This window comes from Anomalospiza imberbis, chromosome 3 (genome assembly GCF_031753505.1).
Source record: "Anomalospiza imberbis isolate Cuckoo-Finch-1a 21T00152 chromosome 3, ASM3175350v1, whole genome shotgun sequence".
In the NCBI taxonomy this organism is placed as follows: Eukaryota; Metazoa; Chordata; class Aves; order Passeriformes; family Viduidae; genus Anomalospiza; species Anomalospiza imberbis.
Genome location: NC_089683.1, coordinates 2,536,072 through 2,550,678, shown reverse-complemented (window position 1 = coordinate 2,550,678; position 14,607 = coordinate 2,536,072). Strand labels below are relative to the sequence as shown.

General features: G+C 48.4%; 1 protein-coding gene across 6 annotated transcripts in view; it reads right to left on the bottom strand.

Moving 5' to 3' along the window:
* EXTL3 (exostosin like glycosyltransferase 3) overlaps positions 1–14,607 on the bottom strand; it is a 134,311-nt gene that overhangs the window by 24,555 nt on the left and 95,149 nt on the right. For all 6 annotated transcript variants that reach the window (XM_068183139.1, XM_068183136.1, XM_068183137.1 and 3 more), the window contains one exon: positions 1,178–3,802. In XM_068183139.1, the coding sequence (XP_068039240.1) occupies positions 1,178–3,325 (2,148 nt within the window). In that variant the 5' untranslated portion in view covers positions 3,326–3,802. The remainder of the gene's footprint in view (positions 1–1,177; positions 3,803–14,607) is intronic.

Below are 14,607 nucleotides of genomic sequence, written 5' to 3'. Positions count from 1 at the left end.
AGGAGAACAATCCCCGCTCCGAAGGAGGACGTGGTTTTTCAGCAGACACAGTGCAAAGATTTTGTAGAATTCGCAGGTTCAAAAGCACTAATGTGAAAGATTATTTCGCAATTAACCAAGCAATTTTCTCTCCTCATTGTTCCCGGACCATAAGGGTTTTTAAATGTGAGCAGAAGGATTTATTCATCACAATAATAATAAAACGAAATATTAAATCAATGAATCTCTTTGCATGCAGCATAAAGCTCACATTGCTATTAAGCTCAGTAGCATCCTGTCACATAAACCACACGCAGTTTGTGTATTTAAGTACCATCTCCCTCTTTTATTTTTCCCTTCCCTAATTTGTAAGGCATTATCCTTCCATTTGTCCTCTAAACACAACCAGATTCAGAGCACTCAGTGTTAGTTCTTGTTAGTAGCTCTCTGCCCTTGCTCTCTTTATGAGGGGAGATTTATATTTAATTTTGATTTTTAACAGCGACCAGTGAAGAAGGTTATTCTGGGATGACAAGGAAGACCTAAAATAAATTAAAAATTTAGGGAGAATTCACTCCTTACAAGACAATGTCCAAGTGAGTACATTTTCATGGGCCTGAAAATGAATGTTGGCTTTTGAAGGTGTCACTTCTTCAGTTTGGCTGAGGAAAAAAAAATAATCAACCCAAATATATGCAAAAGTCGGCTACAACCTCGGGAGCATGGAGGCTCTCACAGTCACATCAGCCTTGGCTTGTAATTCCTTCTCTGCCATCCCTTGTAATAGAAAGTGAGAATTGAGTTTTGAGGTCTTTGCAGTCGACACTAATTCAGTGGGTCCCTCTTTTGTTTTAATAAAAAATTCATCTGGCAAAGTGCAGAAACAGTTACTACTTAGGAATTTATAAGGTGTCAACTGTCCTCACAGGGAGGCACTTAAAGAGCCTAAGCAAAGATTTCCAACAAGCAACAATCTTTAGCTTTAAGTATCAAAATTCACATTAGGCTCCTCAAAAGCAATGCGCATTCTCTGAGTGCTAAACACCTGGCACCACTTGTTTTTCTCCACTGATAAAAGTATCCAAATGAGGTATAGACACCTTCAACCATCCCCGAGGACTGAAGCTGAGCTGACACAGAGGGCTCCAATGTGCAAACCCCACCACGAACAAGCCCATTGTAGCTACATCCGTCTTACCATGATTGGGACGCCAATGTCCGGCCACAAGAGATCCTCGGAGGGAAGCTTGGGAGAGTTCCACACCACCACAACTTTATTTAAGTAGGGGAGACCATTGAGCCTTTCTAGGGAGTTCATCAACACTTCCTCCCGCTCGTAAGTCAACATCACCACCGTGAACTGCTCCCGCGGGACATTGCCACCCAAAGCAGCCTGGAACTCCTTCCCAGAGCCACCTGCTCCTCCACCAATTGGTCGAAATCCAGTCCCAGACCCCAAAAATTTTGCTTCTGATGGTAAAACGGGGTCAAAGGGAGTGTAGGGGAAGAGGTGGAAAGGCCCTGGGGCAGAATTCCAATTCCTGTAGATATCCATTGCGGTGAGGGTGAAATTGCGGAGATATTTGGGAGAAGCGTAGGGTGGTTCTGTTTCCACAGGCCCCAAGTCTAGGTCACCATTGTCTGCCATGTTGGGGTCTGTACCAGCAGCTTTGCCAGACCGGTGGGGGATCTCCACGGCAGGTTCTTCTCGGATGGGAGCAGCCGGGATTTGGATTCGAGTCCTTATGATAGCTAAGACTGTGCTGAAGACGTTGTCGGAGGTGGAGAAGTAGGTCTCCCACAAGAAGCGGCCCTGCCTCCTCATGGCAAGGAGATCGTTGTCAGAAATGCTTCTCAGAAGAAAGTGCACTTCTGTGATACGTGGCTTTGGTATAATTAAGGCTGCCTCGTTCCACCGGATCACATCGTTGTAGGGTAGCTGAACTTGCTCTCCGAGAACCACCGGGATGGCCCCGACTTCCAGAGCCTCAAACAGTCTCATGGTACACCCGGCGGAGATCACTAAATGGGTGTCCCCGGGGGTGATGATCAGTGCAAAAGTAGAAAGCTTCAGTAGCTCTAGTCTGTCATCCCTTTCTCCACACAGAGCCCACTCAGTGGGCAGACTCGCCTTGGGCTGGTTCTTACATGTGAACTCCACCAGAACAAAGTCCAGCTTGCTGTCCTGAACAGCCTTCAAGGTGGTGATGATCCGGTCGTCGTAGTCGGCCGGGGCGTTGCCTTCGATCTCCTCTTCGAAAGAGCGAACCTCCTGCAAGCTGGAGCGGAGAGACTCGATCTTCTCCCCCTGGAAACTGAACAGGTACTTACGCTTGACCGGCACCTGGGGCGGGATCTCTAGGAAGTTGGGCTCGGACATGGCGTGGACCAGAGGCGATACCACGATGTCAAACCCCGGTCGATACTGGGCGTCGTAAAAGGTGGACTGGGCGATCATGGCGCGCCCCGTGCTGATGTTGTAAATGAAGTTCTGAGTTTCCGACTTCCTCGACAGATTGATGATGAGATGGTTGTGTCCATCAGTCCTCCAATATGGCAAAGAGTGCAACTGTTGCTCTAGTTCAGTAGGTTTTGGCATTACGGGCTCTTGCATTTCCCCCACTAAAATTATATACACACAAGCAATATTTGCATTTTCAGTAACATAAACATTAGTTCTGACAGTCGCCTCAAAGGCCTGTTTAATTAAAGGGTCTAAGGAACTACCAAAAGGGTAATCGTCACTGTTGTAGACATAGACTGGAAAGCCAGACGTCAGCGGGCAGCGTGAGTAGTCAAAGCAGTTGTGCAGCCTGCAGTTCCTGTTGGATTTCGGCAGGGGGAAGGTCGCCTCGTCCTTGTCTGGCAGCAGCCGGATGGGCAAGGAGAGCTTGGGCTGGTTCTGAGCCATCAGCTCTTTGTAGGAATGCTCAGTCTGACTGATGACGTTCTTCAGCTGCAGCAGGTCCTGCTTGGCATTTTCAATGCTCTTCTTGCAGGCCTCGATCTTCAAGTTGAGCTTGGCAATCTCGCTGTTGAGCTCCTGCCGCTTGGCCTCGAGCTGGAGCAGCTCCTCGCTGACCGACTCGCGGATGCGGCACAGGTCCTGCACGTGCTTCACCTCGCACAGCTCGTTGCCGGTGCGGGGGCCGAAGATGCGCTTGCCGGCATCGTCCGCGTCGTCGATGGTGGTCAGGTAGTAGTGGGCAATGAGGGGGAAGAAAACGAGGATGACGAAGAGGGTGAAGCTAAGCCAGGTGAGCCGGATCCGACTGGACCACCTCAACACCCACGGCTGGCCTCCGTTCCCCACTCCCCCATTGCGCAACATCGTATAGCCAGTCATGAGTTCTAAAGTCGCCGCGCGCACAATCACGTTGGATCAGTAGCCATAACCGAAAGAGTTTTTACAGCGAGTCTCTTGAAGGGAAATGTTACTGTGCCTGCTCAACAAGAAGCCAATGGAAGGGGAATTTCATCTTCTTGCCGTGCTGGCGGCTCTTCCACGGTCGTTTTGCTGCAGGCGCAACTTCTGATCCCGTTAGACTTGATCATTGACCTTCTCGCCCACCCCCAGCCCACCCTCGGTCCGCGAGCAACCTTTGCTGGAAGTGTCACAGCGTTGTCATGGTGATTCAGAGTCGCAACTGGCAGGAGAAAAACGCAGTGGGACCGAGCCAAACTCTACCGCTGCTGCCGACATCCTGCATTACCATCCAATGAATATGCAGAGGCAGCAGCCGTTGTGCAGACGGAGCCAGAAGGGACTCGTAGCACTGTCAGTCTCTCTCATTGCTGCTGGGAGGGTGAAGCTCTGTCATTCCTACAAGAGAACAACCACAGAGTCAGGTAACACAACCAAAGTGACCCATTAGTGACCTAAGACATGGTTAGATTTAAAAGCAATTGTCCTCTCTCAAAAGAACAACCTGTGGGGTGCCACCTGAGAAGGCGATGGGATCCATGAGATGTGGACACACAGCTTTCTCCAGGCACTCTGCTCCTCATTAGGGCTGTGTAAGTTGCTCCAGACCACACAACCTCCTCAGCCCTGGACCTGGATCCTTGTTTTTCCCACCTGCAAGGCCGTCTCTCCTCACATCCAAACCAGAGGTGCTGACGTACACCTGCTCTCCCTGCCCACCCTGCTGTCAACCCGGGACGCAGCAGTGCTGGGAATTTGCACTGCATAACTTGAGTGTAATCGCCATTGTTCTGCTCTGGTGACTAGAGCTGATGAGGAATTTTTAGATGAAGTGTTTTGCTTTCATTTCCTGCTGGAAAATTTTGATTCATTGCATGAGAAAGTTTAAAGGGAACGTACTTGTGCTGGTTACAATTAACTGGCTGGCTGCGTATGAGGAATTTCTGGTCAACACTGGAAAAGTCTACACCGTACATCAAAGCAAAGATGCTTGAAGTTAGGATCTGTTGGGAACCTCTTGGGAGAAATTGTTGGCTGTGAGGGTGGGGAGGCCCTGGCACAGGTTGCCCAGAGAAGCTGTGGTTGCCCCTGGATCCCTGGAAGTGTCCCAGGCCACGCTGGACAGGGCTTGGAGCATCCTGGGATGGTGGAAGGTGTCCCTGCCCATAGCAGGGGTGGCACTGGATAAGTTTTAAGATCCCTTCTCACCCAATCCATTCTGTGATTCTACAAAATTCAGCTCTGGCTCAGCTCTAGGCCAACAGATTTAAATCTAGGCCACATCAATATGCTCTCACTAGAAAATCTCCCCTTTTATTAGCATCCTCCAAGGTACTGAAGTTTCTGGTATATTCTTTCATACCCTGGACTTCCCACATCAGTGATGAATATAGAGCTGGGCTTAGCACCATCTCCTGCATGGCCTCAAGAGAAGCTCATTCATTTCCGTTTCAATTTTTAATTAGAAGAATGTCATCCACGCTGGCGACAGTCATTTTTCACTAAATCTATTTAATGCCCCTCTCATCTACTCATCAAGAATTCCCAGAAAGAAGGTGAGGAAGCAAATCTCAGCTGAAAGAGAGATCTGGAAATGAGCCAAAGCAAAAAAAGTTCACCTTAAAGCAGCAGAGAGAAGTCAGGAGGAATTTTCAGTGTTGTACTCAAGTGCACATCAGAGAAAATAAAGGGGAGATTAGATTTAACCATGAAATATCATAATGAAGAGGGGAAATATGTGGGTTAATAAAGCACAATCCCCAGGCCTATTGTTACACAGCCATTTGTTGTCACTTACTTAACACCCCATGATTAAATGGGATTTCCATCCCCTCCCACCAGTGTGACCCACAACCCAGCTGCGCAGCAGAATGAACGCTTAAAACTAAGGCAGATTTTAAATTCATGACATTGGCAAACAGCAGTGGCGTAAATCTCGGAAAGCCAGGAGGATAAAGGGGCTAAAAAGTCGGCAAAAGGCTAAATCAGCTTTCTTGGATCTTGGCAGCACATGGCTGCAGGCAGATGGGAGGCTCCAGCCCCTGGGACTGCTCTGGCCAGCAGCAGGATTTTAGCAGGCACCAGCATGCAACTGAAGGTAAAAAAAAAAAATAATTTTAATTTTAAAAAAAGCTTTTATTTTATTTTTCTTTCTTTCTTCCCCCCACCCTTTTCAGGCCCTCTGCAGGAAGTGATGTTCATGCTCTGTGTGTGTGTGCCAGTCCCTGCTATTTCAGCCTGGTCTCCTGGGGGCTGCAAAGATCCTCCAGTTGCCACCAGTTTTCTGCAAACAGCTGGCCAGGAGATGAGCTGCCCTAATAATGCTTTTCCTGAGAGAAATGCCAAAGCACACACTCACTTGAACACCACCAGAATCTAAAAATCAGCTTAACTTCAAGGCACACGTGGGGAAAACAAGCCTTGCTGGTTTTTTTGTTTGTTTTGTTTAGGGGTGCCATGGGATCAAACACTGCAGGGTGTTGAGGCAACACAGAAATGAGGGATCATAAATGTGAACACATAAACACGTTGCTTTGGGCTGGTCACAAAAAACTGCAGCCCCAAAGGTAAGACTGCATCAATATCTTATTCCTTGGTGGTCACTTTGCCTATTTATAAGCCATAAATGGTAATGAAATGGCAAACTGGACTCCCTAAAATGGCAACTAGAGTACTTGAAAAGCCAATTCCATCGCCCCAAACCTGATCCTCAGCAGCTGTTCTGCCACCTCATGCCTCCAGTGGCTCCTCTGCTCCTTCCCTTCCTTGACACGGAACAAAATTCATCCTCCTCACCTCAAAATATGGGTTGTGAATTTAAAATATCAGTATGCCCAAAAGTCTGAGGTTGCCAATGTGACTCCACTGCTCTCCTGGAAAACACCACAAGGGAAAGGCCAGAGCAGGCTGAGGAGGGATTTAAAATGCACCACACATGGCTTGGGATTAGCTAAAAGTATGAACTGTCAGTATGAAATATGTGCTGGTGATAAAATGAGCACTTTAGACACACTCCTGGACTCTTCTTCACTATTAAGACTTTATTCCTCATCAACTCAATCGAGCCTGAGGTTGTCACACGTTGCCATTAGGACTTACAAAAAAAAAAAAAAGACAAAGTAAAAACCCAATCTGTGGTTTTATCAAGAGAGACTTCAGGGCTGTGTTTATCAGCCCTGGGGAAAAAGGCTGCTGATTTCCCATCGTTCCCAAAAAGAACTTTGGGAGGAGGAGAAGCAGGATAGCTGCCGGGCTCTCCAGCCAACATACCCCTCTCACTCCCAAGTACTATTTAAGTACTTTAAAGAACTATTTAGTTCTTTAAACTAAAGCTCCACGCTGAAAACTCTTGTTGATGTTACAGCACAACGTTGCTGCCTGATGGAGCTGATGACACACGCACAGAAAGAGGTAGGAAGAGCTCTTAGGGGATCAGAAGACCAGTAATTACCAGAGCCTCTTCCCAAATGCCAACCTGACTGAATTCTCGGGCACAACAGGTTTGCACACTGAAGCTCCTTCTCCCATGAAACTCAGCTGCTCAGAGCACATTGTCAAAGCCTGGGCTGCATTCCCAGCTTTCCTCAGCTCCACAGCAGGCACTCCCTGTGCCAGTGGAGTTACGGGAATACCTGAGGTTCCCCCTCTTTTTGCATTTCTAGAAATAACCCAGCTGGTCTGATCTGTGAGTGTTTGTGGAGCCATTATTCTGCAAATGTTCAAAGACTTGAGCACACCTACTCCTCCCTGCTTACACCTCTGTTATCCATCTTGCTATAAAATTAGGGAAATACTGCTCCTTTCTCAGTATATTTGTGAACAGAGCCTGGAAAATTTAAACTTATGGTCCTTCAGAGCTCAGCAGAGCAATGCAAAACTTTGAGGCAGGACATGGTGGCACAGACTGCACTGTGGGGAGGAAAATCCACAGGGATCCTCCTGCACCTGCTAAATCAGAGTTCCCAAACTCTCTCTGTGTGCATCCATATGCATCCTGACTCCCTCTCCTTAAGACATGAGAGGTCTACAGGGTTTTTATCCACAAAGTTCTGCTGCTCTCCATGGAGAACAAACCCACTTCTGCCATGCCAGCTCCCTCCTGGCAAACAGACAAGGACCTCGGGAAGCATGGAAGTGGATCCTATGCTTTATCTGGGCTTGGAGAGACACCTTCTATTGCCAAGTCTCTCTTTCATCAGCATTAGGAATGAAATCAAAGAGAGAAAATAAAAACACAGCGTATTCTCCCCTTCAGAACAGGCTGTAGCGGAAGAAAAAGAACTCCCAACAACCCTTCAGCAATGATAACTTTCTATTTCCTAATGCTCTCAGAGGGAAGGATTACATCCCAAATCTCCCAATCACTTTGGGAACAGGAGCAGTTGAACAAGGAGAATAAATTTATCAGGTGTGTGCCTTAAGGTACAGTTGGCTGGGAGCAGATCCATCAAAGAAGCAGATGGAAAATTCACTCTGAAATTGCATGCAGCAGCTTTAGGGATCATCCTGAGGGATTTGTACCATCTCCAGAGCTCACAGGTACAGAGCAATTCTCCCAGGCTGAGATCAATGCTGTTATATGCACAGGTAAAAGGTCCTGTAATCTGGAAATTCCAGGGATAAACTGCATCCCTGGCTTTAGGGAGTTTTATCCAAACCAAGGAACATTCTGCACGTTTGCAGCTCCATGCAAAGCCAAACCCGCTCCCAGCCCTGCTCCTCATCCACGTGGGCATGTGTGGGGTAAAGGGATCCTGGAAAAATGCTCCAAGAGCCCCTCCATGTGCTCATTCTGGAAAAGTAGGAAACCAGATGTTCTGAAGTGGCTTTAGAAGTGGCATTTGAGGAACTTCGAGTTTTCCACCCCAAGTTCTTGGGGAAGAAGCGTGCTCCCTCCTGTCACCACAGCACACAAATGGTGTTTTCCTCTGTCCTCTCAGCTGCAGGGAATGATGAGGGGAAAAGCAGAAAGAGCCCACAGATCAACACCTGGCTCTGAGCAGGTGGAATTTTGGGGCTTTGGATCATGGATTGCTTTACACCACACCAGGTCTGGTGGCAAAAGACAGGGTTTAGCTGTTTCAAAGGGAGAAAAGGATCATCCCGCAGGAGTTAGGAGGGCTCAGAGTTAGAGCTTTAAATAGGATTTGAAGGAGGATATGAGACCAACAGATACCCAAAACTTGCCAGACAATGCCCAGGTTCAGAGATATCCTGACGTCCCTTCCCACCTAAATGATTGTATGGCTCTGTGTCCAGGCTCCCAGGTGGCAGCAATTCAGAAATGTGAGGAGAAACGTGGAGTTAAGATGTCCTGAGCCTACCCCCAGCTCCAACACTGCCTCTCTGCAGCCCCCAGCGGAAATCGGGCACCCCCAGGCCTCCATCTCTGTCTCCACAAAGCAAAGGTGGCCTCAATGGCTTCAAGGCAGATGAGTGAAGAACTGAGTCTGACTCTCAGCTTTGTGTTCTCATCTGGGCACTGGGACAAGACCGTGCTCCAGGAGATGCTCAGTGTTGAGCAAATACAGAAACCTCTCCCCCAGGTGCTCACAGGTACCTGGGCTCTGCGCTCTGCCAAAGGCTGTCCCCGCTCCTCGGCCGAGCTCAGCCAAGTGCTTCTCAAACACTCATTTATTCTGATGAAATCCTGGAGACATGAAAACCACACCCAGTTTTTAGAGAGCAGGTAATGGAGGTGTAGAGAAACAACTTGCCCAAGGTCACTTGAAAAGCCATGCCAGCTTGGGATTCACTCCACATCTCCTCGTCCTGTCCGTAAGATCATCCATCTTCCCAGCCTGCCTTCTTCCAGTGAATTCCTTCTCCACTGCCTTTCTGCTCTTTGCATAATGTATTGTGAAATCTACTTTACATATAGAGCTTTTAGCTCTTAAATTTATTATTTAGTGTTGTTTCCTGGTAATAAACCAGTCACGGCATTTTATTTATTCTTCCAGGCTGTACACAAGCACTTCTCTGCTCAAAGGAACATCCAGCTTAGGAGCAAATCCTTCTGTGTCCTGTGGGATGGAGTGGCAGAAAATCCTGGATGCAAAGTTCACCCCTCTCCTCCCCAAAGCAAGGGACCACAAGGCAGAGCTTTCCAAGAAAGCTGGAAAATCCCTACAACCACCGTGGCTGATGTTGCAGTGCTCACCACATTCCCGCTTACAAAGTGCTGAAGATATTTTGGGACGTGGGAAGCAAACCAAGGATGCTCCAGGATGCAGTGGCACAAGCTTCTACTCGCTTCTAAAAGGGATAAATTTGGTGTGGGAGGAAGCAAAGCCTCTCTTTGCTTTTACCTTGAAGTAATTAATGAACAAGAACTCTCTTGAGGTTAAACCACAGTAAAGAGCCGGGCGCTCCCCGTCACATGAGAGAAGCAGGAGAAGGTCAACTCCAGGCCGGAAGAGAGGGCTGGTTTCCCAAACACTGACTCCATGAGACAGCTCAAATCCTTGGTATTCTTTGTGGTTTCCAACCATAGATAGCTCAGGCACGTTATTTTCCCCAAGGCAAAACCACAAGCCTCTCTCACTTCCCTAAAATCCCTCGTTGCTGCTTCCACAACAGGAAATAACCACGTAGCAGGTTCAGGCTCCCGCTCTCTGACAGAAGCTTCAGGTCATAATTAAGCACAAATTTAAAAGTTCCATTGTCCTGGGCAAGTTATAAGGAAAAGGAAATACTGCTTGGAAAGCACAGAAACACACAGAGTGTTTAACAGCATCTCACACAGCAGGGAGGGTCTCTGTGGAAAATAATCCATCTGGGTGGGGTTTATGGAAAGTTTGCCCCTTTCCTGCATGCAGGGAATAAACCAGTTCTGGAGTCTGAGCACCTCCACTGAGAGGCCTCTAACAAACATGAAATCACAGAGATGGTCTCTCATGCACCTCAGGGGGCAAGGAGGCAGCTCAGCACTGAGTCCTCACAACCCAGGGACACCGGGAAGTTCACATCCAGGGAAAGCCTAGAGAAACCTGGGAGCCCTGGCTGCTACATCTGAGCAAGGTTCAGTGACATTCATCAGTGCCACGTGGCCAAATTAACCAGCTCCAAATGTACCTCCCCTCCCTGAAACAGCTCCTTCACCTGCTGCCATGTTATCCCTGCTGCTGTGTCCAGCTCCAGCTCCTCCCTCCTCTCTCAGCTGCACAGGGTGGGCACCCACCCACAGCCTCAAGCTGAGGGCCTTCTGCACTCTTTGGAGATGCTTCATCACCACCTAAATGGGAGCTGTTCTGTTCCACACAGCCTGATCAATCACACCAGAGATGTTAAATTACCTGAGGTGTTGGATCACCCATATTTATACAGCACATGGGGTTTTATCCCACACAGTTTATTGCAAAGCAAGCTGGAAATTCAAATCCCAGAGTGGTTTGGGAGGGAAGGGACCTTAAACTCATCCCATTCCACCCCTGTCATGGGCAGGGCACCTTCCACTACCCCAGGTTGATCCAAGCCCATCCAACCTGGCCTTGGACACTTCCAGGGATCCAAGGGCAGCCACAACTTCTCTGGGAAACCTCTGCCAGAGCCTCACCACCCTCACAGCAAGGAATTCCTTCCCAATATCCCATCTATCCCTGCCCTCTGGCAGTGGGAAGCCATTCCCTGGGTCCTGTCCCGCCATCCCTTGTCTCAAGATGCTCTCCAGCTCTCCTAGAGCCCTTTAGGTCCTGGAAGAGGCTCTGAGCTCTCCCTGGATGCTTCTCTTCTCCAGGTGAACACCCCCAGCTCTCCCAGCCTGGCTCCAGGGCAGAGGGGCTCCAGCTCTTGGAGTGTTTCTGTGTATCTCCATTTCTTCCTGCTGAGCAAAGCTGAACCAGGGCTTGGAGCAACCTGGGACAGTGGAAGGTGTCCCGAGTGGAACGAGATGGGCTTTAAGGTCCTTCCCACCCAAACCATTCTGGGATTCTATAAAACCTAACGAAGGTCCCTGCAGGACCCTCCACTCCACGGGACTTGCAGATGTGGACGCGGCCAAAGACTTCAAAACACCCCGAGAAGACAGAACACAGCACATGAGGTTTGTGTATGTGCCTAACGAAGTCATTAACCAGCAGCAGAGTGGATGATAGGCGATAAGCAGCAGCACAATCCATGGTAATTAAATTCCTACAAAGCGCCGCCGCCGCTTGGATTCGGGATGCTGGATCACGGATCATTCGACACACGCTGTGCTCTGGCTTTTCACTGGTGCCCAGTGCTTCCCTTCCAGGAGATCAGAAAGAAACACAACAAAAAAAAAAGTTCTTCTCAAGCTGTTCCTGGCTGGAGAGGACAGCCAGTCCTTGGAAAAGGCAGGAGGGGAGATGGCAAACCTCAGCACGTGCATCCTGCGTGGAGACTGCTCCTACCAAGACGGGAAGGTAGAAAATATCCAGAAGATGCTGCGGGGCAGATGTAGCAATAACAGCAGTTAGGAAGGGCAAAGTGACACTGTTCTGTTTATTGGAAGGCTAAGAGAGAGGTCAGGCAAGGAGGGATCCAAGGAACCTGACCAGAGCTGGAGGTGAAGGAAGGAATTAACTTTTCAGCTGCACAAGGTGGATTCAATCACCCAGCGAGATGAGATGGGTTTTGGAAAGCCACGGGTTATAAAAGTTAAGCTGAGGGTTAGATGGAGCCTGCCAAGAAAGAAATTGATCAATTTAAGAGCTACTCACCAAATATTAAATAATGCAGCATCAACCAAAGGAGGTCTCTGCTCTAGAGCAGCACCCTCCTGCCTCAGGCCTGTGCTTATGCTTCACACCTCTGTGATGGCCATTTCTGGGAAATGCTTCCAAGTAAGAGGTGATTCTGCCTGCTCCCAAGGCTAGGAACTCAGGGATATTAGGAAGAATACAGCAGGACTCTCAGTTTAAGGGCTGCAAACTTAATGAGCAAACACAGCACTTCTTTTGACCTCAAAAATTACTTTTTAGGATAAAAGGGAGGTCTTAAAATACAAAAAAGCACGATGGCACTACTGCATGGAGCCTCTTCCTTAGCATCCCAGAGCAGATGTGCTGCACTCAAAATGTCTTTGTCTATTAAAACTGTGTCAGCTTCAGAGACTCCAAAACTCCCTGTGGCATAAACAGAATTTCTAATGAACAGCTGCAGGATACAGGAGTGGCCACACAAAATGCAGCTGCTGAGATAGTTTTCTTTGCCCCCCCCCCCTCACCAGCTTTTCCCTGCTGTCCAAATCCCACTTCCACCCATTTGGGTCTCTCCTGTCCTCCCTCTCTCACAGCTCTGCTGCCTCACTGCTCCTTCTGCACCCTCCACACATCTCCTGGTCCAAAAGAACCCTCGACCTTTCTCTTGCTGGAGTTTTGCTGCTGCTTTCCCTGCTCGCACCAAGGAAGTGCAAAAGGGACAAATTAAGGAGAAAAATGTTATCATGCCAAACCCTGTAATTCCAGAGAACAAGAGCAATCCTCAGGGAAGGATTTATCCTAAGTAAATTGAAACTCACTAATAGATTTTTTAGCTCCCACGCTGCCTTCCAGGCCAAGGCACCAAAGCATGGCTCCTTGTGTGAGCAGTTTTAAAACGCCTTTGAAACCCAAAATTTGTCAAGCTTAAGGCCTGGTCCAAATGCACTTCCCAGCTGCTCTTCCAAACTTAATGGTGTCCTCTTAGCTGGAGAAAGAGCTGGAATGATTATTTAGTCAAGTGCTTGTAATGGCCCTGCAATGCTCAGCATGGTATTTTGAGAAAAATATCTGTGGTGCCAACGTGCCCCCGTGAGTTCTGGGAACAGCAGCACAAATGAAGCTGAGTTCTTACTGTTTGCTGCCTTCAGTTTTCCATGGGGTTCTCCAGTACCCCATAAAGAGCCTCAGTTCCCTATTTCCAGAGCATTTATACAGAGTTACTGCTTTGGTGAGCTTCATCCCTCAAATCTGAGTACAAGCAGCTGATGGATTCAACAGTTATTGGAAGACTAATGGGTAAGAGCAGATGCCAAAGCCCTGTTTTATTAGAAGCCTCTGACAACATTAAAGAGCATCTAATACTAAGCAATGCATCTTTTTAAGGAAATTTTTTATTAACTGGTATCGAACATGAAAGCCAATTAATACCTAGTGGCTTTGAGCCATGAGTGGTGAGACTGGTGCTGCCACTGAGCACCTCAAAGCAGCCAAGTTTTTGCAGAGTTAATGGTTTAACAGTTCCCCTGAACTGGCAGTAGGATTTTCAGGACAGAGCTTGTTCGTAGAGCTTTGAATAGTTCACATCACAAATGTGATTCCATGGCCAGGAGGGGAAATTCCCAGAGGAACCATGGATATTGTGGATGCACCCTGCACTCCAGAGAGCACCCAAATAACCCTCACCATGCAATCCCTCCTGCCTGCCCACAGCACAGCATGGAGGGAACCCAAATGTCAGCAGAGAGGGCACGTTTGGGAAGGCTGGAGCTCCTTTGGCTCCCAAATCCTCCAGGCAGGAATCTCCGACACACAGCAGCTATTTTTGGAGGGAAGAGGGGCCAAATGTCCTTGGAGCAGCTCGAAAAATGGGCCACAATGCCAGCACAAGATGAAGGAACTGCTTCCAACACAAGCTGCTGTCTCCCAGCCATCATCCCAAAGATCAGACTGGTTCCAACTCACAGAACTGGTTCCAGCTCACTTCAGGGACCATTTGGAAAATAGATGGTGAGAGGTGCTAATGGATGAGCAATCCACAAACGCCTCTTCTGGCCATTCACAGCAGTTATTTTGGACAGAAGAGCCAGCCCCAGCATCTCAAGCTGTGCCATCTCACTCTCATCTCAGTGGCTGGAGCCACGAATGGCTCTGATTGTACAAAATTTCCCTGAGGGACAGCAGAGCTCTCTCGTTTTCAGCCTCACACCATCCCAGGCTGGACAGTGTGCGAGTTTTCTATTGCCACCCGCTGCACAAAGGCTGCTGGTGGCCAGAGTAAACACCTGATGGCCAGCCAGGAAAAGGGGAGCCATTCCCAGAGGCTGGGAAAGCTGCTGGCAAACACAGCTCCACCGTGAACGTGCCACGAGGATGGACACGAAGCCATCGGCCTGGATCAAAGTCATTAAGATGGGCACAAAAAAAAAAAAAAAATCAAGGAAGCACTAGGATGGCTGTATTAGATCAAGCCAATGATCCGTTCACTTCAGCCCCTCACTCCTCATTCCCAGCCGCTTTGGTGTAAAATAACCATAAATCATA